Source organism: Netta rufina (genome assembly GCF_964035555.1).
Source record: "Netta rufina genome assembly, chromosome: Z".
Classification (NCBI taxonomy): Eukaryota; Metazoa; Chordata; class Aves; order Anseriformes; family Anatidae; genus Netta; species Netta rufina.
In genome coordinates this window covers 30,274,689-30,302,175 of record NC_140126.1, presented here as the reverse complement: position 1 = coordinate 30,302,175, position 27,487 = coordinate 30,274,689, and the positions used below count along the sequence as shown (strand labels likewise).

General features: G+C 35.6%; 1 protein-coding gene across 1 annotated transcript in view; it reads left to right on the top strand.

Moving 5' to 3' along the window:
* NFIB (nuclear factor I B) overlaps positions 1-27,487 on the top strand; it is a 183,474-nt gene that overhangs the window by 148,887 nt on the left and 7,100 nt on the right. The window contains 3 exon segments of the mRNA XM_084304703.1: positions 5,921-6,086; positions 9,642-9,724; positions 18,746-18,834. Coding sequence (XP_084160829.1) covers positions 5,921-6,086; positions 9,642-9,724; positions 18,746-18,834 — 338 coding nt within the window.

Genomic DNA, 27,487 nt, shown 5'->3' with positions numbered 1-27,487 from the left:
TGTCAGCCAAGAACTGGCAATAACATGTTTTTTTTTCTGAAGCTAATTGCTCCAAGCAGACAGGTAGCTGCGTGTCATACCACCTGAAGCTTTTGTGTGGGATCTCCCAGTGAGGTCTGTGTAGGATGTGTTGCAGCAATCAGTTATTGAGATATTGCAAGGATATGGAAACTTCACTGAGATAAATCCTTAAGAAAAGTTGTGAGGGGCACATAAAAGGGAAAAATATATTTCTGTTGTGACTGTGTTGTCCAATAGCAGGAAAAGAAGAGGGGGGGAGAAAAAAAGTCTGCACAGCCTTGCTTCTATCAAGTACATTATGCAACCTATGAGTTTCAACATGAGGAGAAACTTCCCTACAGTATATTCTACAGTCTCAATGGCAGCAATCTATTAACATCAAAATTCCATGTTTTGCAGATTATCAAAGACACTGTTGTATTACTCAGATAGGTAATATCTTGGGGATATGTCTTCCACACATTTGTTGAAACAGTCTCCTGTACCATTGAGCTATCTCCCATGCAAGACATTTGATGGGTACAGGTGGCATAATATTAGGGTGTCCTATATAAAACCTCCAGTTGTGTAAGTCTTCCACATCCTTTTTCTTGTTGATTTTCTGAAACATCCATAACCCCCTGTAGATAATCACAGACCACAATGGCATGGGCTTTCTGACAGAATTTATCAGTTATGAACTTCAGGTTCATAGATGTGCCCAGTGGATAACTTTTAAAACAAAATATTTTGTATATGAGCAGGGGAGCAAAATATGTAGAACAGCTTCTACAGCTTCATCAGCAGAATTAATTCAATCAGTGGTCTCAAAAGTACTCTATGATGGGATTTTGGAGTGATATTCATTACCACTGGACATACATGTATAATTAAAAACCTACAGTATAAATGTACAGGTATTTGGGAAAATCTGTGAACAGATCTGAGAGGAAGTTGACTGACTTCTGATTATAAATCAGAATTGATTTTATTCTGATAATAAATCATATATGATTTATGATATAAATATTCTGATTATAAATCAGAATACTGATTATAAAATCCTAGCAGTGAAAACAGCTGCAATAAATCCTGATTTTAAGAATGCCCATATTCATATCTGTTCAAAATTTCTGTTCAGACTTCAGACCTAAGGATTAACTGAAATTGTGTGTAGTACAGACAATCAGATATTAACTGCCTGATTATTCTACAGTAATACTACATTTATGACAGTGAATATAACCTGTGGCTCTGGGCACATAAATGGGTTAATCTGTTGTAATTCAAGATACATGTGCTATGATACTAAAAATCTAGAAAATGTAACACATCTAAAAATCAAATTAGCCTCTAGTCCAACAGTAAAATTATGTTTACCTGCATAAACCGGGGCTACATTGCCATTGTAGTTGCCTCTTTCCTTCTCATTTTCAACTGCACAGCTTGTTTATCTAGTACAGCTTTCTTCCTGCAATTTGTTTGAGGTTTATGCCTCAGGCATAATAGTTCTGTATGTGAATCCATTATATAGAAATATAGATGCCCTAGTTGATGGTAATAGTTGATTTTTCACCTGTAATGCATTAATGTGAAGAGTCTCTTCAAAGAAAATTAGAACTAAAGCCTAGAACTTGTATTAAACAAGGACAAAATTATGTTATGTTAAATGATGTGCTATAAATATTTGAACTAGTAATTTAAGTGGACACTGTTCAAATAGATACGTAGTTTATATGCTAAAATACCTTTTGACAGAACTGCAAAAGTTAAAATGGGAACAGGTCACAGAATTGTTTTCTAGCACCCAGTTTTTAATAAAATTATGAATAATGAACTTACGAGGGCTATTTCAGCACAAAGGATCTCTCACTTTTCAACAAAAGCTTAAAGTGGGACAGAGGACTTGAGATGTCCAGGAAAGCTGGTCTTCTTGAGCTTGTACCACTATCAATTTCCATGATTCACTATCTAGGTTTTTATTTTAAAAGCCTTTAGTTTTGTGTTTGCAAAGATAACTACATATGTGTGAGGTGAGTATAAATCAATGCAGCAGTGTCAGTGTGAGCCTGAAGACAGGCCTAAACAATAACTCTGAGACAATTAAATTATCTGTTTATTTAAGATTATTTCATAATCTTAGGCTGCAAACTAATTACAGTAACTTAAACAACAGTACTTATAACTGCTTCACTGTTGCTCACTGCAAGCAAGAAGGACAAGTATGAATGTTCAAGAAGGTTTGTTAGGAGTAACAGAATTTGAGAGAGTACAAGGCTTTTTCAAACATTCTATTTTCAAATATAGCACACCTAAGAAACACACCGAAGTATTAAGAGAATTTCACATATGCCATTTCTCATGACAAGTTGTGGTAGATGGAAAACCTTTGTTCACACCTGAAAAATTGCTGAGCAGTTTTTTGAAGAAGAATTATACATGTAGAAGTCCTGATAGGTATTCACTTACCTACAGCTGAGTTTAGTTTAATGTTTAAATACAGGAAGCATTTGGTATGAAAGGGAAGTTAGACATGGTGCACCAAGCTCTGTCACCTATTCCTTCCTGTACTACCTTGCTTGTCAAGCAGTAGCACGTGAACAGTTACTGCAATATGCAGTACTTGACATTAATGCAAAATTTCAAATCAGATGTTTTGATACAAATGTGAAAGCAGAGATTAAGTACTTAAAAAAGGAAGGGAATAGATGTCAGAGACTACAGAAATAAAAGTAGAATAAATGATATAGTGCAGACAGAAGGTACTTAGGGAAATGTGATAATATTTAATAAGACTGTTAAGAGGCAGATAAGTTATAATTCCATTTGAAATCTAAAGTACAGTCAGACTTTGAAATGTTAGCACCATACGGAGTAAACTTACTAAAGTAACAAGTTTTCCTTTTTCTTTGGAGGTTTGTTTGATTTTTTTGTTTAGAAATAACAGATCCTTGTTTCTCTGTATTATGTCTTTACTCAGTTTTGCATTTAGCACAGATACAGAACAATAGCTACCATTTAATAACATAAAAAAAAAAAAAAAAAAAAAGTAATAGAAACGTAGTTACTTGGGATGTCACAAACCATATCCACTAAAATTGCTAGAAAATTCCTCACAGTTTTCAGAAAGGACAGGATTTCACCCTTATTTTTGATGAAGTGGGGAGATGTACTGCACTGCTGTTTTGTAGGGAAAATACTGTTTTAAATAAGAATGGATTTTTTCTTGTAATTCAGGAAGGAAAGGGTTTGCTGTTTTGGACCATATATACATGGACTAAGCTGGAATCCATGTGAGCCATTGCATTCCTATTGACTGGGATCACTAGGGAACAGTAGAAGGTGATACATTGCTGTAAATTGTCCTGGACTCCAGCTGTGTCCATTTAATTAATTTGAGTCTGGCTTTGGAGACAGAGCTGCTTTTGGAAGCTGATGACACTGGCTGTTTTAATCCATAAATTCCTTGGAATCTTCTTTCTTAGTTTCTAATAAAAGCTGATAATTTTAGTAAGAGAATCACAGTTGTTTCTGGGGTATGCTAGCATACCACATGAACTAAGCATCCTTCTGTCACAGGACTGTGACTCCACCTGGGAGCCACCAGATGCAACTGAGACCTCCATCAGACTGCATGGATGGCATGGCTGCCCAGGAGGAGAGGGGGCTTACCGCTATGGCAGGCTTCCCAGAAACATACCAAAGGTCCAGTCCAAAGCAGAGCAAGTTGTGTAATTCTTAGAGATTTTATGAATTTGTCAGTTAACATTTTCACTTTCTTCTAAGGCAAGTAGAGACAGAATTCTGGTCAATAAGACCCCTAGTTTTAGGGGTGTCACGTGTTTAAAATAGAGCCCATAAGATAAAAAATCCCTAAACCACTGCTATGATGGATCTCAAAGAAATAAACATATTGGCACTTAATTTTTAAGTATTTGCTGTAATATAAAGATTTAATTTGTAGCATATATTGAGTAAATTTTTAGAGCACATTTTTTCTATTCTCTAGAAGTTGTTTTTTGTATATTCTGCCACATCTCATTTTCATTTCAAGTGTATATAACAAAAGAAAATGTATATAAGTATTAAGTTTCACCCAGTGAATAAAACTGATGGTAACATACCAGTTATCTAGAAATTTAAAATGTGAAATTATTGACATTCCTTTGAATCAGTGCTGCTTTCTTATTTTGAAACTCCTTTGACAGCTGACTCTCATTCACCCACCCATTATGAAAATCCTAGTAATAACTTTTCAATTTAAGCAATTAGGAACATTAATGAAAAGTGGTAAATACCATCCAATTCATATATTTACATGATCTTGGAACTGCATGGCTCCTTTGAGCCACCTCATAGTTGTGTTTTGGAGGCAATTTTTTTCATTTTGTAGTAGTAGAATTAGATTAATTTGGGAGTAGTTTGTTGGCCCTTTCTCATTCATACCCAGTTTAGTTTATTTTTAATTTATTATTATTACTCATAAATCATTATTGTTTTATAGGGGAAATTAATCTGCTAATCACTCAATGTTCCTGTGAATAGAGGATTGGTCTCCATTTGTGCTTATACTTGCCAGTGTTTTCTTCTACTTTACTTTTAGGTGTTCTAAAGAATGAGGCTCTGTCTCCTTTGGGGGCATTTGCAAAGTCTAATAGATCATACTGCCAGGAAGTTTTTCCTGTTATTCATTTTAAATTTCCTCCTTCTCCCTTTCATTCCATTACCCCTGGTTTATACTTCCTGTTCTTTTCAAATAATTCCTTCCTCTTCTGTGTGTTTATACTCTACACGTACTTGCAGTAATCATCTCAGCTAACAGTTATTATTTCATTATTATAGCCATGCTTACCTCTTTTAACCTTTCCTTGAATCAGTTGAATCAAGTTCTTTATCAGTCCATTTCTTTTCTGAGTTATCTCAAATTTGAAAATATCCTTCTGATAATAAGATTCCCAGTAATTTTCATTTTGTTTGCCTGTATTTAAAAAAACCTATCATTCACAGAGCACACAGTTTAAAACAAAAGTTTTCAGGTACGACTAAAAATACTAGATTACTTGCTGATTTTAGCTGCAAGTTATTTACCACTGGAGTGTTTACTGTACTGCAGAATGTCTAAGGCATGTTCAAACGTTGTATAAATATATACATTTAGCAGTGAACATTGCCAAATTCAGACATGCCTATACGCAGAAGGTAAAATATTACCCTAATGACCTGTACCATAAAGTCACATGCAGACCTCCTTTTGTACATACTGTGAATTGATCTCTGAAAGAGGCGGCTTTGTTGACTACAGCCTGAACTTGCAAAGTTTCCATTGTGACACACTTCTGTGTAGGATGCTTTTTGGTAGGTGGCTTTTGGCCAGAGGTTATGATGTATGCAATACAGTGAGTTGTATCCTAACCCTCTCCCCTACTCTCAAAAGTGAATTATTAGTTAGCCTTCCAGTATGTATAATCTCTGTGGACAACTGTGGTCAAGTCTTGGTTACTCTCCAAGCCAGGGTGGTATGGCATGTGAAAATAGAGATTTTGCATCATTCATTTGCTCTTAGTTAGTACATCATGGCCTGTGCCTGCTCAATTTAATCCTGCTGTCATGGGACTTAGTATGGTTGACAGCCACTGTATGAACAGCAACTATATTTTGAAATGGTCAGATATATTCTGCATCCAGAGAGAAAGAAAACTCACCAAAAGGTACTGCTTTTATGTACATAATACCTATCTGTGGAGGGCTCTGCTGCATAATGAAAAGATCTCATAGAAGTACATAGATTTGTTAAAAAAGCACATTCCAGCAAATAGGTACTACAGTGATGGGCATTCTGAAAAACCCTAAGATAGGTGGGTAGGTTCCTTAAACACAATATGTTTGTTTCACAAGGAATTCTTTTGGTTTTGTTTTGTAGCCTAACAGCAGTGGTCAAGTAGTAGGGAAAGTGCCTGGCCATTTTACTCCAGTTTTGGCACCCTCTCCCCATCACAGTGCGGTGCGACCTGTGACCCTGACCATGACAGATACTAAACCCATCACTACATCCACTGAAGGTGAGGCATCTTCACCTACAGCAACCAGTAAGTATTTCTCTAGGAAACAAAAAATGTCCATCAAAGATTCAATCTACCAAATTGAGGCCAGAAAAAGGTGCCTTTTCCTACTATTTGACCAAGAGAATGCTCATCATTTACATGGAGAGCAAATATGTGATCCAACTGCAAGCTTTTCCTCTCCAAATTTTGACTAATGTTATCGTGTTACATGAATAAATACTTGTGACATGACAACCAAAATGAAAGGGAAAAGTCTGCGTATTTGACCACTATTCAAGAAAAAGAAAACATGATCTTTCATCTAAGGTGGACGTTGTAAAGACATTGAGAAGCACACCGAGACAGAAAGGTATTACAATGACCCACAGATGGAATTCCAAACAGAGATTGGATAATTTGCTCCTCAATGAGCTTTCCTACAGAAATCAAACCTTATTTCAATGCATACTGAATCTGAGCTATGACAATTGCAAGCTGATATAGGTTGTGTCATTGTTAGCAAAAATAAATGATGTGGCAAAAGAAAAATTTAATTCCTTGTCATTTTTGCACTGGATGGTATATTCACTGATCTTTTACTTATTTATTTATTAATATTAAATTAAAAAAAAAGAGCTTTAAAATTTTAAGCTCTGTTACTATAAGTTCAAGACCATATTATTTATCCTATCTTTGTCAATGGAACTGCAATTTTGGACATACGAACAAAGATATAGTAGGAAAAAGTTACATAGGGTAACTTTTTCTCTTTTAATTATTCATCTTATGCTCAATGATGCATCAGGCTGTCTTTTCATAATCTTCTCCATATCTGCTGTCTTTGAACTTTTATTTTGACTGGAGATGTGTTGCCGGTATTTATCAGATGTGAAGATTTTTAGGAGACACTTCTGATCATATGATTCAGTGGACAAGGATCATATGATTTGGAAGAAAAGTCACCATTCATTAATAATATGAATGTCCTTAGCATCCATTACATTTAAATGACTCACTTTAGAATCATTTAGTGTTTGAACTGTGAATCTAGTTCCTAACTTTTGGATTGCCATTAACTGAGACCATAAACATTTTTATTTTATTTTTAAGTATATATACTATTTTCAACCATCTGATTAGAACAGGAAGCAAAGATGAGACTTAATGCATATGTGTTCAAGATTTAAAGTTAAACTGGTTATGTGTTTATTATAAAAGGTTAGAAGTAACTTCTGTACAAATTACTGCTTAATTATAAAAATACATAGATAGATTTGTGGAAGTGTTTTATCTGTTCTTTTAGTATAGCGGAAAATTTGTTACAGGGTTAAGTGGTACAATGTCCCCTGTCTGGTGGCATTGGTACAGTTCTTGTACTTCTTGAGAAGAGTTAGTTTTAACAGCAAACCTTAAGAAATTTAGAAGCTGTTGCTCTAAATTTTTGGTCTAGAATAGGTGAGAAAATCAAATTTATGCATAGTTTCAAATATTCATGATTTCAACCTTTTTCCTGTTTGACACGAGTGTGCCTGACCCAAATATATGCCTCAGATGAGGTCAGAGTCTCCAATACAAATGGTAAAAAGAACAAATACTGTGTCAAGTCTGCACTGGGATGCTGGCTGGTAATCTGACTATATTACTGATTACTACGGGAAAGCAAAGCTAATCTGTTCATTAATTATTGTCCCACTAGTAATGGGAAAATTTGGACTATATTTTCAAATGAAGTTGTTATTCAGTTTCTTTTGAATTTCATTGGAACTTAGGCACTGAAATTACCCTGTGAACCTTAGAAAATCTCTGCTTCGGTATTTGAAATAATGCTTCCATGTTATATTTGAATCTTCATGCTTCCACAGAAGTACCTAAGCAACTTTTTGCCTACAGATCCAATGTCTGCCACTAGAGCATGCAAATAATAATAAGAAAAAAAACTGTAGAATTTTAAATAGAATGTGCCAATTCTGCACAAAATGGCATATAAATGCTACATGTTCAGCGTGCTGTGCTTCTGAGAGCAGTGCAGTTGTGCACCTACCTTGTAAAACCTTTTAAAACTGGGTTGATGACTTGGGTTGAAGGGAAAAGTTCTCTTGGCTTGCTGATGAAGAAAATTGCATAAATGAGGGATCACACGCTACTAATACATAAATTATATATGAATCTATACAGATCACATTATCAATCTTAATACACCTGCCACAGGAAGTATTAATATGCTAAATTGTTTTAAGGCATAATTTTACTTTTATTTGCAAAAACTTATTAATTGATCAAAACATATATGAAATATATGCTTGCCCAACAAGTTATCATTATTATTCAGTCTGATGAGACTAAAATGACAAATGATTAGCACTGCTTTTCATTCTGAAATGTAACAGCAGAATTATTTTAAATGAGAACAGCAAATTTTGATAATATTTGGGAAGCCTTGTGGTTTCCACCATAAACTCTTTCTACTATCTGATTCATTATTTTTATGGTAGTTTTTCAATAAAGTTTTTAAATAAAGCCTTTTTATTACTGAAAGACAGTACCATTATTATTTTTAAACAGATGTAATTTGCTTATATATGCAATATGACTGTAATATTAATGGAAATATTTGGTAACTACTCTCATCTAGGTCCTCACTGGTTTGTCTGTTCAGTTTTATTAGTTATGCTTTGTCTGCTAGCAAGTTTCCAAGCAATGATGCTGCAAGTCGCGGAGTGGACATCTCCACACCAGAGTGGAGTAAAATCACATACCCCGTTTCATAAGTGCCACCAAAAGCCATGAGAAGGCCACTGCCTTCAGGGATTACCAACAGAAACCAGAGAGGAATGTGACCTACAGATGAAGGATCCATATTGTGTAACTAATCCCAGCATCGCCTACATCCTCTTACACCTCAGAAGTGGATTTCTTTAAGTTTCTGTAGCAGAGAAGCAAGAGACTTCCCTAAATTGTCCCCCATCTGCAAAAATGTTGTTCCCTGATGCATAACGGAGATGAATATTTAATATTATCTTGCACAGTAAAAGTTAGCTCTCACTCATGAAAATACTGATCACATTATGTCCTTTGTCCAAAGGTCTCTAAAGAATAATGTCATGCTACCCCACTATCTGAACTTCTATTTTTTGTTGTTCTCTTAAAACTTCATGATGGGCATTCACAACAGCAAGACTGTGTGGACTAATATTTCCTTATTCTTTTCTCACAACATAGTAATCCCAATGATTTAATCACCGCCTTAGACAGTTGTCATGCAAATGAGAATCAGCCTTGTAATTCTTTCAGAAACATACTTCATTTAATTACTTATATATATACATATGTTAAGCAGAAAAACTTTTATAACGGGAATGAACACTGTGATTTCTACATGCAGTTTCCATTGACATTTATAGGAATTTTCACGTGCCTTTCTGACTTTGGCCCAACTTTTCTTTTGCATTCTATTAAAGCTTAAATTAAGAAAAAACAGACACATCCTATATTTTGCATAATCATAACTCTGGATCTCTCATATTTGTACTGTACCTGCACAGGGTAATAGTTATGATAGGTCGGTATTTTTATCAATCTGTTCTGTTCTTCCTTAATCAGCCTACACAGCCTCAGGCACATCCCAAGCCAATCGATATGTGGGACTAAGCCCAAGAGACCCATCCTTCCTACACCAGCAACAGGTGGGCAAGTTTCACATAGGTGTAACAATATAGAGAAGCTTTATATATTCTTTCTACATGCTGCCACTGTTATCTTGGATTAGAATAAGATCTTAAAGGTTTTAGTATTTGTCATCTGAAGATGCAGTTTACTCCAACCAAAACTGAATCATTTAAGAAACATGAATTTAGCATATACTTTATTTATTGGAATTGTGACATCTTAAGGAACTTTTTATCATATTTATTCCAATTGCTCCATTTTTCAAGAGCTCATACATGTAAACTTTAGCAAGACTGTGTGGACTAGTATTTCCTTATTCTTTTCTCACAACATAGTAATCCCAATTTTAGGAGTGAGAATGAGGTCTATAAGGAAAAAATAAACATTTCAAAATAAATTAAGCAAAATTTCTAGAGGGAAATGTCCAACTTAAAATTCTCAAGCTATATTTTTTGCAGATGTTTAGAAAAAGATCTATTTTATTTCTAGGAAATTAGTTATAAAACCAAATTCTCAGTGCAACACATCACCATTTCTAGTGTAATAGGCGTACATTGGTCTGCTGATCTCAAACATGATAAAAACATATTTCTAGTTTTTTACATCATTTATGTTTCAAGCAGCATTTTAAATTTCACATCTCATTAATGCTGTAAATTTAATGCAAATGAAGTGTTTACCCAAACTGTGAAAATATGCAGCCGAGATTAATGATGGTTTACAAACAAATTATCTGTAACCAATAGCAAGGCCATGCACATACAGAAAACCTATGTTGCTAGTAACAGGAATATATTTGGGATCTTCAGAAATTTAACATATTTTATGACGTGTTTTTGTGTCACTCCTAGATCTTAACAGTAGAGTAGTTTGAAATTAACAGTGTGTAAGGAAAAAAATATGGCAGTAACAAAGGGGCTGTTAAATAGTCCTCAATATTTATTGTAGTGTATATTTTTCTCAGTCTCAGGTTCCTGTCAACTGCTGGTACACATGCCTGTTTCATTTTTGAGTAAAACCTACCTTTTCTTGGTTTGCCATGATATAGCTGATGTGTGCTTCGTCTGGAACTCCCTACCCCTACCCACTCCCATGGCAAGGTGGCAGTATGGCCGTTTTAAAGGTCACACATGCAGAGTTCAGAGAAAATCATAAAGATGATAGCTTAAAGATAGCTGACACTTTGCCAACTTTTTTTAACCACTGAGACCTAACTGGAAACATCTGTCCACATTTATGAAAATACCAAATAACAATTAGTGGTTTTGCCAGCCATTGATTTTTCAGTATTTTTTTTTTTTTGTTTGTTTGTTTGTTTTTGTTTTGTTTTTGTTTTTGTCTTTTTTTTTTTTGTTAGCCTCTCAAAGGTTTTTGTATTATGAAATGTGTTATAATTACTATAACATGGCTCTTATTGACAGATATATAATATCACAAAATATAATTTATTGTATCTTGAAACATACCTAAGATCTCTCTTTTTAAGCAGTGCAATGTAGCTTCTGGATTATTTTTTTCCCATGTGATGTCTTAAGCAGTATCCTTTGAAAATTGTGACATCCAGTTAATTTATGGATGTGAGAAAAAAAAATAAAAATTTTTCACTACATGTGTATAGACACGTTTTTTCCCCCTAAAAATTGCTATTGCTTAAACCCACTCTACCTTTTTCCAAGTTCATCAAAAGAGTTACAAACTTCTTGCATGCCCAGAAGTTAGCAGAAACACATTTAATTTTCTCTTGGCTGAATTCATAACACATACATTATATAATGCTTATTTCATGCATCTCCTATATATTTTTGCCTTGCATAGAATGAAATAAATCTGGAGATTTTAGCGGTGTCATAGGAACATAAAAGTAAGAGGGACCTCAGGGGCCATCACAGTCTTTGGTGTTTACATGCACCATGTCTTATATTCCCTTTCATGGTGAAATGTGTGGCCAGATGGTGTAGGTGAAAGGGGAAAATAAATTAGGTCTTGCATACATTTCATAAACAGAAAAATTCTTCAATGCCACTGTGCAAAACCAGAGTTCTGCCTTCTGAAGCACATAGCTTCATACTCTAGTTATATTAATTGAGACATATAGTAAATTGAAAAATTGTGCCATGTTTTCCTTTTTGTTGCGATTTTTTTTATTATTTTCTTACTTATGCAATGAATATATATGTACGCTTGCCTGAGTGTGTTTGATGTGTGTGTGTGTGAATTGTTACACAAGTAATATGTATAAAATTAGGGAATAGCGTGTACTGTTTTAAACTATCTGAAGGAACAATAAACTTTAATAACAAAGCTTTTTCAAGTGGGTAAATACAAACATGTAAGTGCAAATATATGTTTCTAATAAATTAGTCACCTTTACCCACTTAAATGATAAAGAGATTTCAGAGGTGATGGTGCCATATATGTTTATTACCCAGAAAGTGAGGTTGAGCACTGAAATTGTCTAAACAACTTCAATGGAGTAAAGGTTATCCTTTGGTAAGGCAGAAATTAGATTGATTTACTGTGTCCTTTCATTACTTTACAACAATTTAAGAGACCACTCTTCTTGTGGCAGGTTTTAAATGCATTTGCTTTAAAGCAGCTCATGATGAATGGAAAGGAAAATCAAGGGGTACATGAAATAAAGACAATCAATCATTCTGTGTTAGCTGAGAGAAATTCTAAATTAGAAAGCCAATGGTTTTAGTTCCAGAAAGGTCCTTTAAACATTCACTGTACCCTGTAATGTACATTGACCCTTCAAGAATAAATATTGTCACTGCTACATTTTTTACTTAATTGGAGGAGTCTTTATGAAGATTTATTTTTTTTGGTTATGAGAAATATTGGCATGTACTGTTGAATACATTTCTGTTGTTGTTAAATAGAGCCAGGATATAGCCTACTTAAGGTACAGTAATCACAATAAATTCAAAAGTTACATCTACAGCTTGTAACGTGTACTTAACACAAAGTCTTTTGGCAAAGTGATAGTTTGCTAGAACTTCCAATAAACAATTTATAGCATAACCTGCCTGGAATATTCACATTTAGATGGGAAGCGCTAAATAAAATTTTGAAAGACAATCCACAATTGCATTTAAGGGAACAGTTTGGATACAGCGAAAAATATTCTGTTGCATGCGTTACTTAGCATGCTGTGTTGATAGTTAGGAAGACAAGGCTCTAATGAGGAATTATAATAATGCAGACTGATTTCAGCTCTAACTGCTGGTAGGTCTTCCTGTTACCTGACTTGAAATGCCAGGTATTTCTATACTCTGACATTAACAGTTACTAAACAAATTTCTTGCTTGAGTGGCAGCTAGAGAGTCACATATGTCTTAGCATTTTATTGTAAAAAATCATGTCACGACAGCTCCCCTGAAATTCCTATTATAAATCACTAATGACCACTTGGGTTGCTTTACTCAACTCAGCAACAGCTTCTGAATATTTTTAAGTGTTATTAATGCCACTGCAGGAAGGGAACTATAGGGAGAGGAAAGGGAAGTGATAGGAACTAGTACCTGATTGAGACTGTTTTGCTTAATTTTGCTTTTGATGGTTGGTGGGGCTATTTTATGAAGTCGAATGTAGTGCCAGGTGCTCATTATCCATGCTGAAAAACATCTTAACTGAACTATGCATAAAAGAAAGGTGAGGTAATCTTCATAATGGTAGGGAACACCTTCCTCACCCCCATCCTCCACCCCCCCACACTTTTGCTCACAGTTTATCTATGCATCTACACTGAAGATCTATGGTTTCTAAGACTATATTAGAGGAAGAAGCAACAAATTGTAACTTCATCAAATTCAACTTTTTACAAGTTGTGTCTCTATTCTTGTGGCTATATGATTTTGATATAGAGATCATTAGTTCAGTAACAAAAATCTTAATGAGAAGAATTCTCCTGGTTATGACATTTTTATAGCTTTGTGTTACTGTTCTCAATTTTGTGAACTTATTAGGTTCTTGAAAGTATACATGTTTACATACAGATTAATATTGTTTCTGTCTCTAAAGTTAGGATGTTACGGATGTTACTAGAAATAGTAGTTATGGACTTTACCTGTGAAAACCATATGAAAAGATGGATGGATGGGTAGATAGACAGACAGACATTTGTGTTTATTGGAAGTACAGATAAGTATGTTCACAAATAATGTTTTTTTTTTTTTTTTTTTTTTTTTTTCTGAAATGTAGCTGTCGGGTTTTATTTTGTGACCCTTTATCTAATTTTAATGAACTCTGGAGGCTGTTATGGGTGATTGTGGTTCTATTTTACATTAGGAAATATAGATAAACAGGTTAGTTATTAAGGTCTGTGAAAACAGACTCTAAAATGTTACTGTCTGTCACAAACACTGTGATAGCTAATGCTGGCCCAATTGTCAAGGAACTAATAAACTCCTCGAGCCCATGCACTAATTAGTACAATGGCATGGTTTCTGATAGAGATTGAAGTTTCTGGGTGTGCTATATGTTATGCATGATTGTCACACAGCTTTGACATTTATGAGTGAAACATTTGCAATATATATAATAATAAGAAACACTTCAGGTCTCTAAAAAGCTGTTTTCTACTGCCAGAGTAGCCTGCCTTTTTGGTAGGAAGTTGTTCTTACCAGATGCATCCTTTAGTTACTGAATCCCACAGTTCTAAATGGAATTCTCTTCATACTATTCATCATGGAAGTTGTAAACTCAAAGGTCCACTGAAAACAGAGTATCTGTTTTTAAAATGTTTTGGGTGGATGTTACTTTTGCTTTCAGCAGAGGGCTGAAAGAAGAACACAAGTGGACTCTTAAACAGAACTTCTCAGCAAAGCCAGGAAACAGGTTATCAACACTTAAGCTGTTCTTATTGTGTCCCTTATCATAATTGACAGTTTGACGTAAAACTTGGTCACATGACCACCAGGGAGGTATGTAAATGGATAAGAGGTCATTTTTCACATATGCTTGCTGAAAAGGAAACACATTTAAAGGAAGTTTCAGTAAAAACAATGACAATATGCAAATGTTCATTTTTATGTTGGCTTTTTTTTTTTTTTAAACTAATAAAAACTATAGCAGCGTCTCCAGTTACACTTTCTACAATACTTATTTACTTTCTCTAGTGATTACAGGAGCTTGGAATGAACATTTTTCTTTGATGGTTCACCTTTTCAATAGGAGAATACAAAACCTGCTTAAATATTAACCCCTAAAATTATTCAGTCTATGCTTAAAGTTTGAGCTGTTGACTATGGGATCATAATGTACATAGGATTTGCATACTTAAAACTCTGCAGGGTAGTTGTACTTGGAAGGTGCCCAATTTAAACTGAAAGGGTGGTTATAGCAAAGTCTGTCTCTTGGCTAGAGCTTCACATCAGTATGTCTCAAAGCACTGGAAAGTGCAAAACAAAATCACTCCTCCGGCATTTTACAGAGGGCAAAACAGCAGTAGGGGGGTGGGATGACTTTCAGGCAAGTGGCAGAGTTAGGAGAAGCACTTGTTCTATTGCTGTGCTGTTGCGTGGACCTTTGGCTCCTGCCCATGATACTGCTGAGGTGGGTAAGGGAGTAGCAATGTCTTCTATAAATGTAAGAAATACTTGCATGCCACGTAGTTGTTAGTGCAGACTTTGAGCTCCCTGCTACTTTGTAAGTAACGATGTATCCCAGGGTGAGAAACTGCTGCAGCTCCACACATTGGGGAAAGGTTAGGCTGCATGTGAGGTTTCCAGGTCTACTGCAAAGCTGGACATCCTTTTACTCCTCAGCATACAGATCCATGTTCTTTCTTCTCTATGGTTAGGTGAGAGAAAAATAAAAAGTCATTGACAATGTTTTGTGGATAGAAGGTGTTATTATTGCTTGCCTGTCTGAAAATGGGAAAGCCGTGGGACTGAAGTGAAGGCCACTTCCAGAGGTCTTCTACAAAAGACTTTTTACCATGCCACATGCAAAATCAGGTCATTTATTTTGCATCCACAGTATATTTTTGAGAAAGTTAGTGTTTTTCAGTATTTATTAACTGTCTCATGGGGACTATTTCCTAAGTCCCTCTACTGAGAAATCTAAGTTTTCTAAAGTTACCTGCAAGTAGTTTCCTGCCTCTCCCTTTCGCATTTCTTGCACCAAAACTCTTTTAGGTGGATAATTGTAGATGAGACTGAATGTGCCTTCTCATCTCCAGCTAACACTGTGGCATACTTTTAGAGGTCACCCAAGTTATTCTGAGGACTACATCTGGCCAGAAAGCTTTCAGTATGACTCCAGACAACACATAGCATTCAAAATACTGTACTGAATTGCCCTACATCCTTCCAAAGCTAGGTACTTGAGACAGATCTATGCTCCCAGGCTTTCCCTACTGTGCTGCCTGGATGTCCTCCAAAAGCAGCCTTCCAGGTGCAGTTGTAAGTAGATGTCTTCTTCTATCACATGGAGCCAGAGCTCATAGAGGTCTTTTAAGCTTTTCCAGCCTTTTTACACAGAAAGCACTCAACACACGTGAGGGATGCAGATGTAGTCTGTGAAAGAGATATGTCCAAATACTTTCAAATTTATATTTCTAAATCCTGGCCTGTTTTCTTAGACATCCTGGTCTCCAAACAGGAGTGATTTGTGAGAGGAAACTTTATTTGATGGTGGAAAAAAAGATTTTCCTGGCAGGTCACCTTTTAGAGACAACATGGCAGCTATGTAAGCTGGCAGAAAAATGCAGAGCAATAGTTTTTAACACAGGGAAGATGGTTTACAGTGCAACTGATGCAGTCCTAGGCTTGTCATAGAAGTGGTTATCAGGCAGACCTGCAGTGGTTTGTGTCATTTTCAGCACCACAAGAAGACACCACTGGTTCAGTGAATAGTGCTTCACTTACAATAACTGTAGATTTGGCCCAGCATAAATCTTCATATACATGTGCATATAATGGGTCTACAGCATGTATAAAAGGTGTATGTTCTATAATTACCATGTCAGGATTTAGTTGTATAAGTATTGCAGCATATATGACTTTACATTATATGAACTATGTTATTTCTAACATTTATGAAATAGTTTTAAAATGACATCCTGGATCTTTTGTTGTTGTTGTTGTTGTTGTTGTTGTTTGTTTTTGTTTTTGTTTTTGATAACTAATATATTAACTGTACATATGAAAAGTTTTCATTCCGACTGTGGGCAGAATATCACAGTTTAGTGTAGTAGCTGATTTTACTAAAATGTAATGTAAACTGTTTTCCCCGTATGGCAAATGCAACCAGGTTCTATTGCAAACTAATTGCCATGTTTCTGAGCTAGACCTAAGGGCAAAAAATGATTTGGTAACACTGAGTTTGGGATTTTAGTCTTCTTTATGCTTATAATCCTGAAGAGTTTTTATTTGTAGATTTTATTTATATATACATATATATATATATGCACATATATATATTATGAAAGAATAAGAGGTTTATGTATTTTTTACTCTTTCAGGCTTATATTTCAGCTTGAAATGACTTTTTATAGTTAAGTTATAAAGCTTTAAAATGTGCTTCTGTAATGAAGTTTATCATATTCTTAAGCATTATAACAAAAATACAGCTTCTGTACAAGTAACTGAGGTGACATTTTACTACATCTTCAATATGAAAATTTGGTTTACAATACGGTTTTGCATAGTGAATAAACCAAACATTTACTTACTCCTTTCTTTAAACATATTTATTGTATTATTCACAGTTACCTCTAGCAAACTTTCTGCATGCATATTTCCTTTTCTGGTTAATTTCATGTGGTTTAGTCATGCTTTTAATGGCCTTTAGAAGGTCCCTTAGAGTTCTTTAGATAACAAACAAGTAACAATCCCTATGAAAACAACAGAGGCTAACATTTCCATTTCTCAGACCTTAACAGCAGGAAGCTTATGAGTGTAACAGCCAGACAGGGTCAGGTTTGCAATATTGTCTTGTCCCTAGCATTTGTATTTTTCAGGAAAAGGCTGCAATTAACTGTGCTCCTGTGAAAATATTGTAGTTTCTTTGCTGTAGCTTGTGCTGTCTGAAGACTGTGAATATGAATAGAGAAAACCAGAATGCACTGAATGTAATTAAACTCAGAAACAACGTTATCTTCAATTCAGAGTTCTGTATCATACATAATGGTACAGCAATTTATATATAGCATGACTATACAGAGGTTAAATTGTATGCTTGCTTTGCAAGCCAGATAAGTTCACTTTCTTAAACTTAAAAATAAGTCGTATATCTTTTCAATAAATCTGCTAACACTACAGAGCAGCTGTTACACAAGCAAAGCTATAACAGGGTTGCTAGAACAATCCATGAGAAGAACTGATGATTTGAAGATCTGGGAAGAATTTGTTTCAGCTTACATTTAGTACATTCTTCGTTTTACTAAAAAGCAATAAAGTTTTTTAAATGTTATTATTCTGAGCCTAAACCAAGATTAGATTATTTTATCACCTCTTGCTAAGTAATACTGCTTTCTGTAACACTAAATTAATAAAATTCAATTACAAAATACCTTTACCCTTCTTAAATAGCAAGATAAGGACATACAGTTTGTTTAATTTGGACAATATTTCTATAAATTGCATGTCTTCTATGTTTCACAAAATGCATGCTACAAGATATTTACTATATTAGACCTTTATTTAATACACAATTTAGAGCATTGCTTAAAGAAAACAGCATTTATATTTTCTTTCTTAAAATATTTCACTATTGAATATTAACATTTCCTTTTATTCCAGCTCAATTTGTAATCTAATAATGGCTAATTGTTATGTGCTAAACACTAGTTACTCTTTTACGCTTTATTAATAGAGGAGCATATTAAAATAGCATTATCTTAAGCAAATCTATAGGCATTTATTTTTAGAGTAAGTTATTTTTGTTTGTTTTCCTTTTTTTTTTTTTTTAAGTTTCTTCTTGGGAAAGTAAGGCTTTTGCCATGTACAATACTATTTTGCATGTATTCATTTAAATACTAAAAACTGTAGTACTGCTCGATCCATATCTGACTGCTAGGTTTCAATTGACAGCTGAGGATTTGTGACTGGACCATGAATCAAAACGGCAGGCATTTATACCCCAGTGCCAGTGAGGATACATTGGGAATTACTTGGCAAAGGTAACATTTTAATTATTTCCCCTACACCACATTAAAAATTTACATTGAGCTACAATATCTGTTTTAGCGGGCCTCCAGAGGAATATGTGACAGAATCTGATCAAAATGTGTGTAATATTTCTCCAGTACACATTTAGATTATCTTTAATGTAAGTTGAATTTAGGAGCTACTCTAATTAAGCACCTGGAATGACGATGTTGTGCTGTCAAATGCGAAGTGTTTACAAATTTAAGAGAATACTGATTTTAGGTTTTAAAAATGAAAATGTCACTTGCAGAATTAAACATCGTATTTCAGGGGACTTACTGGCTAATACAAAGAAAATGGTGCTGTGAGAGGTGGTGGTTTTGAGCAACGAATAACCATAGTATTAACAGAGACATTCGTGACTAATAAGCCCGTGTAGATTTAGGTCACTAACGTACATGAAGGTAAGATATAAACCATCATATTTCTAAACTAAATACCAAAATAATTAGGAAACATTTTCACAAAAGACAGTTTATTTTGTGTGCAAAAACAAAAAAGCAAACAAAAATATAGAAAGCAAAAAGAAGCCCACCCCCAAAATGGGTGAAAAAATACCTTCCTCCCCACTCCTCAACAAATCCCACAGCTTTTGGTACGTTAATCCATTACTTGTTATTATCCTTTACATCTGTTGGCATATAATGAATTATGGTAACAGTAGGGGTGTGTGTATCTAAATAGATGTGTAAACAAATCAGCATAATTGTGATATATCTGATTCCCTCCTCTTTCATGTGCAGGATTATCTGCAACAATTAATGGGGGTCATTCGTGTAAAGCACACAGGTTGGGAGCCTGTCAAATGTAGCTACTCAATCTCAAGATAATTTTAAATACTTCTTAGGCATTTGAGTACATACATGTATGACAGTATAGGCACTAGGCACTTACACTCTGTGTAAGCATGTATGTAAGTGTGAGTGTGTATATGTATATATAGAATGCTTTTTAATGTACTATATTATGCTATGGATTTCTAGAAGTTTGGGGATTTTTTGAGTATCAGCTTGGAAGGGTAATTACAGAATTTGAAAAGTAGTGCTGCTTACAAATCTCAGCCTGAAATGCTTTAAATATTGTTGTTTTGCTTTCTGCAGTTTTTCTGATATAATGTTTATCTGGAAAAATTGTTGTGCGAAAGCAAGGTGTAGTTATTTCTTCCATAATAATAGATAATATCACAAAGGCACAATGGAAAATTAACTAATGGATTCACCTCACCTCCTCAAGGGCTATGATTCCCGTTACAACCCCCATCATGCAATAACTGCCACAGTTTTCAATGTACTGTCACGAGTGAATCCGAACTGAGCTAGTGTAGCATGGGGTTTGTAACATCCTCCCCTACAAAGGATGTTTTTGTTCTACTGGTCATTGACAGGCATTAGCAAATTATCACACAACTGCCTACGTAGGAATATTTTTGAATAGTTTAAATCAGTCATCACTCATGACCTCTTTAAGCAATGACAGTTTATATCAGCTGAAGCCCTGTCCTGGTGTTTGGTGAATTGTTTTTTTTTTTTTTTTTTTTTTTTTTTTTTTTTCCGGTACCTATCACTCACAACCTGGGGGAGTAATTCATGAAAAGAAAGGAAAATAGGGGAAAATTTCCCAGATGATGATCAAGGAAACTTTGGTGATGAATGCAGGCACATTCTATTACTTGTTCATCTTTATATGTAAAACTGGTTTGCAGGTAGCTCCTGGAGTGCTATTTGCCAGTTTGGCCCTACCAGTGGACACAAGTTCTGCCAGGTGAGCTTGGGCACAAATTGGTGCTTGCATGGGCACCTCTTGACGTGCCTGGGCCATGCATATTTGGCCTAGCCTTTTGCACAGCCTTGGAGGACAAAGAAACTTCCTGTAGTTCTCCCTAAGTAGACAGCTTTAGGATTTGGGCTTTGGAATATAGAATTATTGAAATCCCCATGTAAGTGGGGATCTAAGAACAGAAATGATATCTGAGTAGAACAAGGGGCAGTGAGCCTTTCTAACACTAAACCTAGTAAGCACTGGAAAAAAAAAAAAAAAAAAAAAGGATAAGAATCAATTGCAAAAGGAATTGCTGCTCACTGTCAGAGAGAGAGCAGCAATTTGACTGTCCATACAGTCAAATTTTCTCCCACAAAATTGCTTGACAAATGTTTGATTGTGTGAATTTGTCAAATCTGCAGTACTTTTTTTGATGGTACTCAGTCTGACCTTTTATAGCAAGCTTTTGTCGTTATTTTAAGTATAATGGTTTTCAGAAATGTCATTGACCTCAAGAAAGTCAAATTTTGGCAGTGAATGTTATCCAAATGTTAGTTGTCTTGTCTGTACAAGAATCAGGTAAGGGAAGAGACCAAGCTGAAATCTTTGTCCTGATATATTGATGACAAGAGTTTTCAGAACTTAGGGAAGATGGCAGAAGATGAGAAAACCTCTGTTATTTTCGTGTTCTTTGTCTCATTAGTAGCTGCCTTTCATATGACAGTAGATATGGTACACAGACATCAAAATAAATTTGCTGTGATTTTCCTTCCTTGTAAAATTATGTTAACATTCATAGTCCCAGATATAAGACACATCTTATTGATACATAGAAGGCTGAAATTTGCAAACAGAGAAAATATGAGTAATAGGAGATTAAAACAAAACAAAACAAACAAACAAAAACGCATTTAAGTCTGTGATGACCATTTTCTTCAGAAGTAGAAGAAGTGTAAGGAGTTGTGATAACAGAAAATACAAAAATACCTTTATCACATGAATTAAACATATTGGTATCTTCAAAGGAGATAAAACTTCCTGTCAGCATCCTAAAAAATGGCAAAAATCATTATTCGGTAAGGTACTGGAAAGTCATTTTTATTTTGTTCCTGATAGCCTGTCTACCTATAATTAACTTTTTTGCTGTTTGTATAGTGTTTATTATATATATATTATTATATCTGCTGAACTTTGAACAATGTTTAAGCTCATCAGCAGAATTGGGCTCTGTAGTCCTTTTAAGATAATCTAGGTTAATGTAGCTCTATGTATGAAGATACTCAGAATTCATTAAAAATACCTCTTCTTTTTTTCATAATTGCTGTTCTGTAATAATAACTTTCCTTGGAGACAGAAGTTAAGGGGAAGTTATGAAAATCTGTAAGGGTCGGTTAGGAGAAGGCAGTCACTGTCTGAGAGCAAGAGCATATGCAACAAGGCATATGAGTGAGAGTGAGGAAGAATTGTGCATGTGTTGGGGAGGAAGCCTGATAACAAGTGCTTGAGTCTTAGGCACTCATTGCTGGATGGTATTACTGGACAGTAATTCCAGTGGGACCACTCTAACAGCCTGCATGATGGGGCTCTTTAATTGTGTGTGGAGTATTTGCAAGTCTTTCGTATACTGCAAGCAAAGTTTCATTGCCAAAGTGTCCATTTTAACTCAGCTATCATTAAATACCATTTTTATTTATTTTATATAATGCAAATTATTATTATTATTATTATTCATACTAGAATATATGTTACTTTTATGAGTTAACTGTAGCTTTAACATTATATTTACACTATGTGGGCAAATGCACTATGTTAGCATTTCCTGCTTTCAGCCTGTTATCTTGACACAAATGTACAGTACAACAGCTGTTTTGTTCCTGGAGATGCTGGGGAGAGTTTTATTCTCAGAGTACTGAATTTCCTTCCCAGCTCTAGCTGTAGGAGTGTTCAGATGCTCAGCTTTCCAAGCAGCACTTCTCCCCAAGCATCGTTCTGGGTTTATAGCAATAGTGTTGATAAGATGGCCAAGTGGATAATCTCTGGTTTGTGGAAGAAGCAGGAGGACAAAAGAGAATGGGCATAAATTCCTTTTATCTCACAGTACCTTGTATGTGTTTGGAATCTAGCAAACACATAGCTAAAGTAACACACTCATAAGCACATGTGATAAATGTGATAAGCACATTTTGGCAAATATGGACACCTGTTATATCAATGGTTCGTGTCATTGACCTACTTCTGCCCCCTCCCCCCCCCTCCCCTTCTCCCCTTCCCTCCCTTTCTGCCTTGAGTAATGTTTTGGAAAAGAAATATCAATTCAGGCATTATGATTTAAGAACAAAAATGCTTAAAGTATACTTACCGTAAAAGTATTAATTGAAAGAAAACCTAGTGATTTCTGGTCTTTATCAATTTAAATTGCTAACTCTAGTAGTTACGCTCAACTCTGTAATAGAGAAAGATGTGCAGAACATTATGTTTCCTCTCCATCTAGGCAAACATCTTCAGACACTTCCTAAGAAATTAATTGTATTCAAGCCAGACTTGCATGCTGCCATCCCACAGGAAATGGGTCAGCAATCCATTAAGATGCCATTAGATAATCTAATTTGGAACTTAATCTCTAAATTAACCATGCTCCATACTTGAAGCATACTTGAGAGAAAGAAAAAAAGTTTACGTTTGAATCGATAGGGGAGCCGAAGCGTGAAGAAGGCTGTTTGTTTTTTCTGTAGCTGTGGTCACGTCTCAAGCCGTCTGGTAACCAGGAGAAACCAAGACATGATGTAATTCCAGATTGAACTTGAACTTCAGGGACTTAGAATGGGGGAACAATGGACCATAGGAATCAATAATGTCCATTTTCCACATGATTATGTTTGGAGCTTTAAGTTAACCTTTATGGGGGAAGCAGCAAGAACTGTAGTGTGACCAAAATGAATGAGATGATCCAGAAGCAAGATGTTAAAGTAAAGAAAACAACTTTAGTAATATTTCTGAGCAGCACTGCAGATTCCAGCAGGATTAGAAAAGTTCCCGCTCTGCAGTGAACTGGTTGCCTGTTCTGAGCACTCTTTGTTCACTTAGGTAGGACAAACTTAATCTTATGTTTCCTGTCAGATGATTTTTGGCAGCAATGTTAGGAAAGGAGGAGCATATTATAGAGAACTCCCAAGTGTAAACTGTACCTTTAACCCCTTGGTTACTCCAGATTTCTACTTCCCCACTTTACCTCCAAATGTTTCCACTAAGGCAGAAAAACTCCTTCCTTCCTTCTTTCCTTCCTTCCTTCCTTCCTTCCTTCCTTCCCTTCCTTCCTTCCTTCCTTCCTTCCTTCCTTCCTTCCTTCCTTCCTTCCTTCCTTCCTTCCTTCCTTCCTTCCTTCCTTCCTTCCTTCTTCCTTCCTTTCTTTCTTTCTTTCTTTCTTTCTTTCTTTCTTTCTTTCTCTTTCTTTCTTTCTTTCTTTCTTTCTTTCTTTCTTTCTTTCTTCTTTCTTTCTTTCTTTCTTTCTTTCTTTCTTTCTTTCTCTCTCTCTCTCTCTCTCTCTCTCTCTCTCTCTCTCTCTCGTTCTCTCTCGTTCTCGTTCTCTCTCTTTTTCTCTCTTTTCTCTGTTTCTCTTTCTTTCTCTTTCTCTCTTTCTCTTTCTCTTTCTCTCTTTGTTTATTTTTTTCTCTCTCTCTTCTTTCTCTCTTTCTTTCTCCCTTTCTCTCTTTCTTTCTCTCTTTCTCTCTCTCTCTTCTTTCTCTCTTTCTCTCTCTCTTTCTTTCTCTCTTTCTCTCTCTTTCTCTCTCTCTCTGTTTCTCTTTCTTTCTCTTTCTCTATATCTTTCTCTATCTTTCTCTCTTTTTTCTTTCTCTCTTTCTCCCTTTCTTTCTCTCTTCTCTCTCTTCTCTTCCTTCCTTCCTTCCTTCCTTCCTTCCTTCTTCCTTCCTTCCTTCCTTCCTTCCTTCCTTCCTTCCTTCCTTCCTCCCTTCCTCCCTTCCTCCCTTCCTCCCTTCCTCCCTTCCTCCCTTCCTCCCTTCCTCCCTTCCTCCCTTCCTCCCTCTCCTTCCCTTTCATTCTTCCATTCCCTCTTTCTCATTAGAGTTATCAGCATTAGTATTTAGTCATGCTAATTGGTAATAAACATTTGGACATATTTTTGAAAAGTGCTGAGTAAAGAATCTAACAGATTGAAATTGGAAATATTAATGTTCCACTTGGGGAAGCAGTGTAAATGCTGCTGTGATTAAATTTACAAGTATCTTTGCTGACATTTATTGAAGAGTGGGTCACAATAGATCTGGAGAAATAAAAATTCTTTGGACATTGAAAGAAGGTTCTTTTCTAAATCTTTCTGTTGAACATTCACACAGTTATTTTCTTCTTGGTTTGATAAATTTACCTGAAAGTGCAGAGTCTATTTTTTAGGTTACCCAACAGTTTCTGCTAACCCAAGCCCACATTCTTCAGGTTTTTTTTCTCTATGGGAGGTGACCTTCCAGTTGGTGATAGTCCACTGTATGTATATACATATTTACAATCCTCCATCAGCCCTGACTCTCCATCAGACACTCAGACACATATGGTCCAGGTGCAGAATGGCCACACTCTCCAGGTCCTGTCTCTCCTGTGGATTTTATTTAGCAACAATGAGCTCTGTGAACACTCCATGGTCTTTCTTTATTTCTTTTTTTATTTTATTTTTTCTCAGTTATGCTATCAAAAAATTGGTCCGCAGGAGTAGTAGAAGTATAATTACAGCATAATTCCCTTTTCCCTCCTCTGGGCATAAATCTGTAGGTCTTTGCTTCCTCCATCTGCTAGATGGGTGGTATGTGCCCTGCTAAAACTGTTAAGTCTTCCTAAATTAATTTGAGATATATCTAATATATCTCTTGATATAAATGCCCACCTTGGAGGTGAAATTTGGCAGCTATTTAACTGCAGATACTGATTTAAGATGGAGAATAACAGAACAACTACATTAAGGAGATGCTAGAGGGGTGGTTATTCTTTTGGCAAAAATGTACAAGTTGGAATTTATCCAGGCACTGAGGTTAATACAATTGCTTTTCCAAAGTTCATATGATCTTAACAGTTTAAATGGTAAGGTTCCATGTACTTGTGTGGGGGAGCACTTGCTTTGTGCTGTGACAGAAAAACCTTGCTTAGTGACTTGCTAGTGCCATTTCTTTCAACGTCATTCTCTCAAAGTCATCTCTGCCTCTCCCCCCTGCCTAAAGACTGACCTGGCATAATCTGGTTTGCCTCGTCTAAGCTGGTATGTATGTTCATGCATAGGATAGTAAAGCTGCAAGAAGGAAACCCTGTTTTGGATTCACTTTCCAAATGGTGGAATAATCTTAAAGACTTTTGAGGCTTTTAAAAATACAGTAACTAGAAAATAATCTTAAAATGCTTCAGATTTGCTCAAGTCTGATTGGATTTATTTTTATTGCATTTAGTTAATTGTTTTATGTTATTATAGTCTTTATTTTATTATAACCTCCAAAGCGGACTGTATGTACATATAATGCTAGTACTGCTCGTAGTCCATTCCAGTAATATCTTGCTCAGAGGTTCTTGAAAGAGCAATTATTATCTTTAAGAGGAAATCATGGAAGAAATCTTGATTGGATTAGCATGTGAAAACTGTAATGGAGAATGCTAACCCAGTAGGATGTTTGCAGAATCTTCCTTTGCTATTTTATTACATTTGAACAGATAAATAATTTATACTTGCCATGGGTAGAGGGAGGGCTGGTGACTATATAACACACCTGATAGTCTAGCTATGGTGAGAGAATACTGTTTCTGGTAGCAAAAATTACTTAGATGTATAATGCTTCATGAAGACAGTTCTTGCAAACCATACTCATTTTCAAGAGCTACTAGTCTGAATCACACAGGTAACTGTAAGCAATGTCTGATGGTAGTTCCTGTGTAATTTTCTTTAAAACAGGTTAGAGCAGTTTTTTGGAGGTCTCATTTCATATTCAAAGGGACATGCATTGATACCAGCATATGTATCAGTGCAGGGCACACAGATCTCCTAAGCAAAAGTGAGCTGGAATGTGGGTAGACCTGCTTTAGGTCTTTTTCTTTTTTTTTTTTTTTTTTTTTTTTCCTAGCCACACACACACAGCTTTTTTATCTGAAGGTCTGAAGTAGAAGCCAAGTGGGCAGATGGACATGTCAGTAACTTCTGCAGGGACAACCAGCTTCACTGTGTCCTGGACAAAAGCAGAGTTTCAGCTTACCTTGATCTCCCCTCATGTTCAGGTGCTTAGTGAATAGAGAAGAAGCATTGCCTCTGCTTTTGTCAAACTTAGGACTGGAAGTTTACCTGGGACATACATAAATCACTGAACAGTGTGGTGAAGGAAAGATATGTTCCTTTTTCCGTACAGTTGCCACCTGTGTGGGCCCTAGGCAGAGTGTATTTTGCAGCCAGCACTAGCTGGCACTTTTGCTAGTAAGTTCTCCAGAGGACTGTCGATGGTTTCCATGGCAGAAGCTAAACTCCCCAGTTCTCACAGAAGGTTCCTTCAGAGCAGGTTTGAGATAACTGGTGGGGGACCTTGGTCTGGGCTGACAGTCTGTTTCTGCTGCACACAGAGGCACAGGGGAACTACAAAGAAAGGAGTGGGTTGTATGTAGCTGAAAGTACAATTAAATTTATTGCAAATGTTATGGGGCATAGGTGGAATGCTGGATATGTATGTAGCTTCACAAAGCCTGAGCTATCTTTTTGGTTATGTCTTATATGACAGTTATTCTCAGAACTTGGCACTTTGATTAGTGCTTCACAGTGCTATTTACCTCAATTACCTATTTACCTTTTTTCACTTGGGTTCTTCTTTTGCCTGCACTATATGTTGGGTGGTA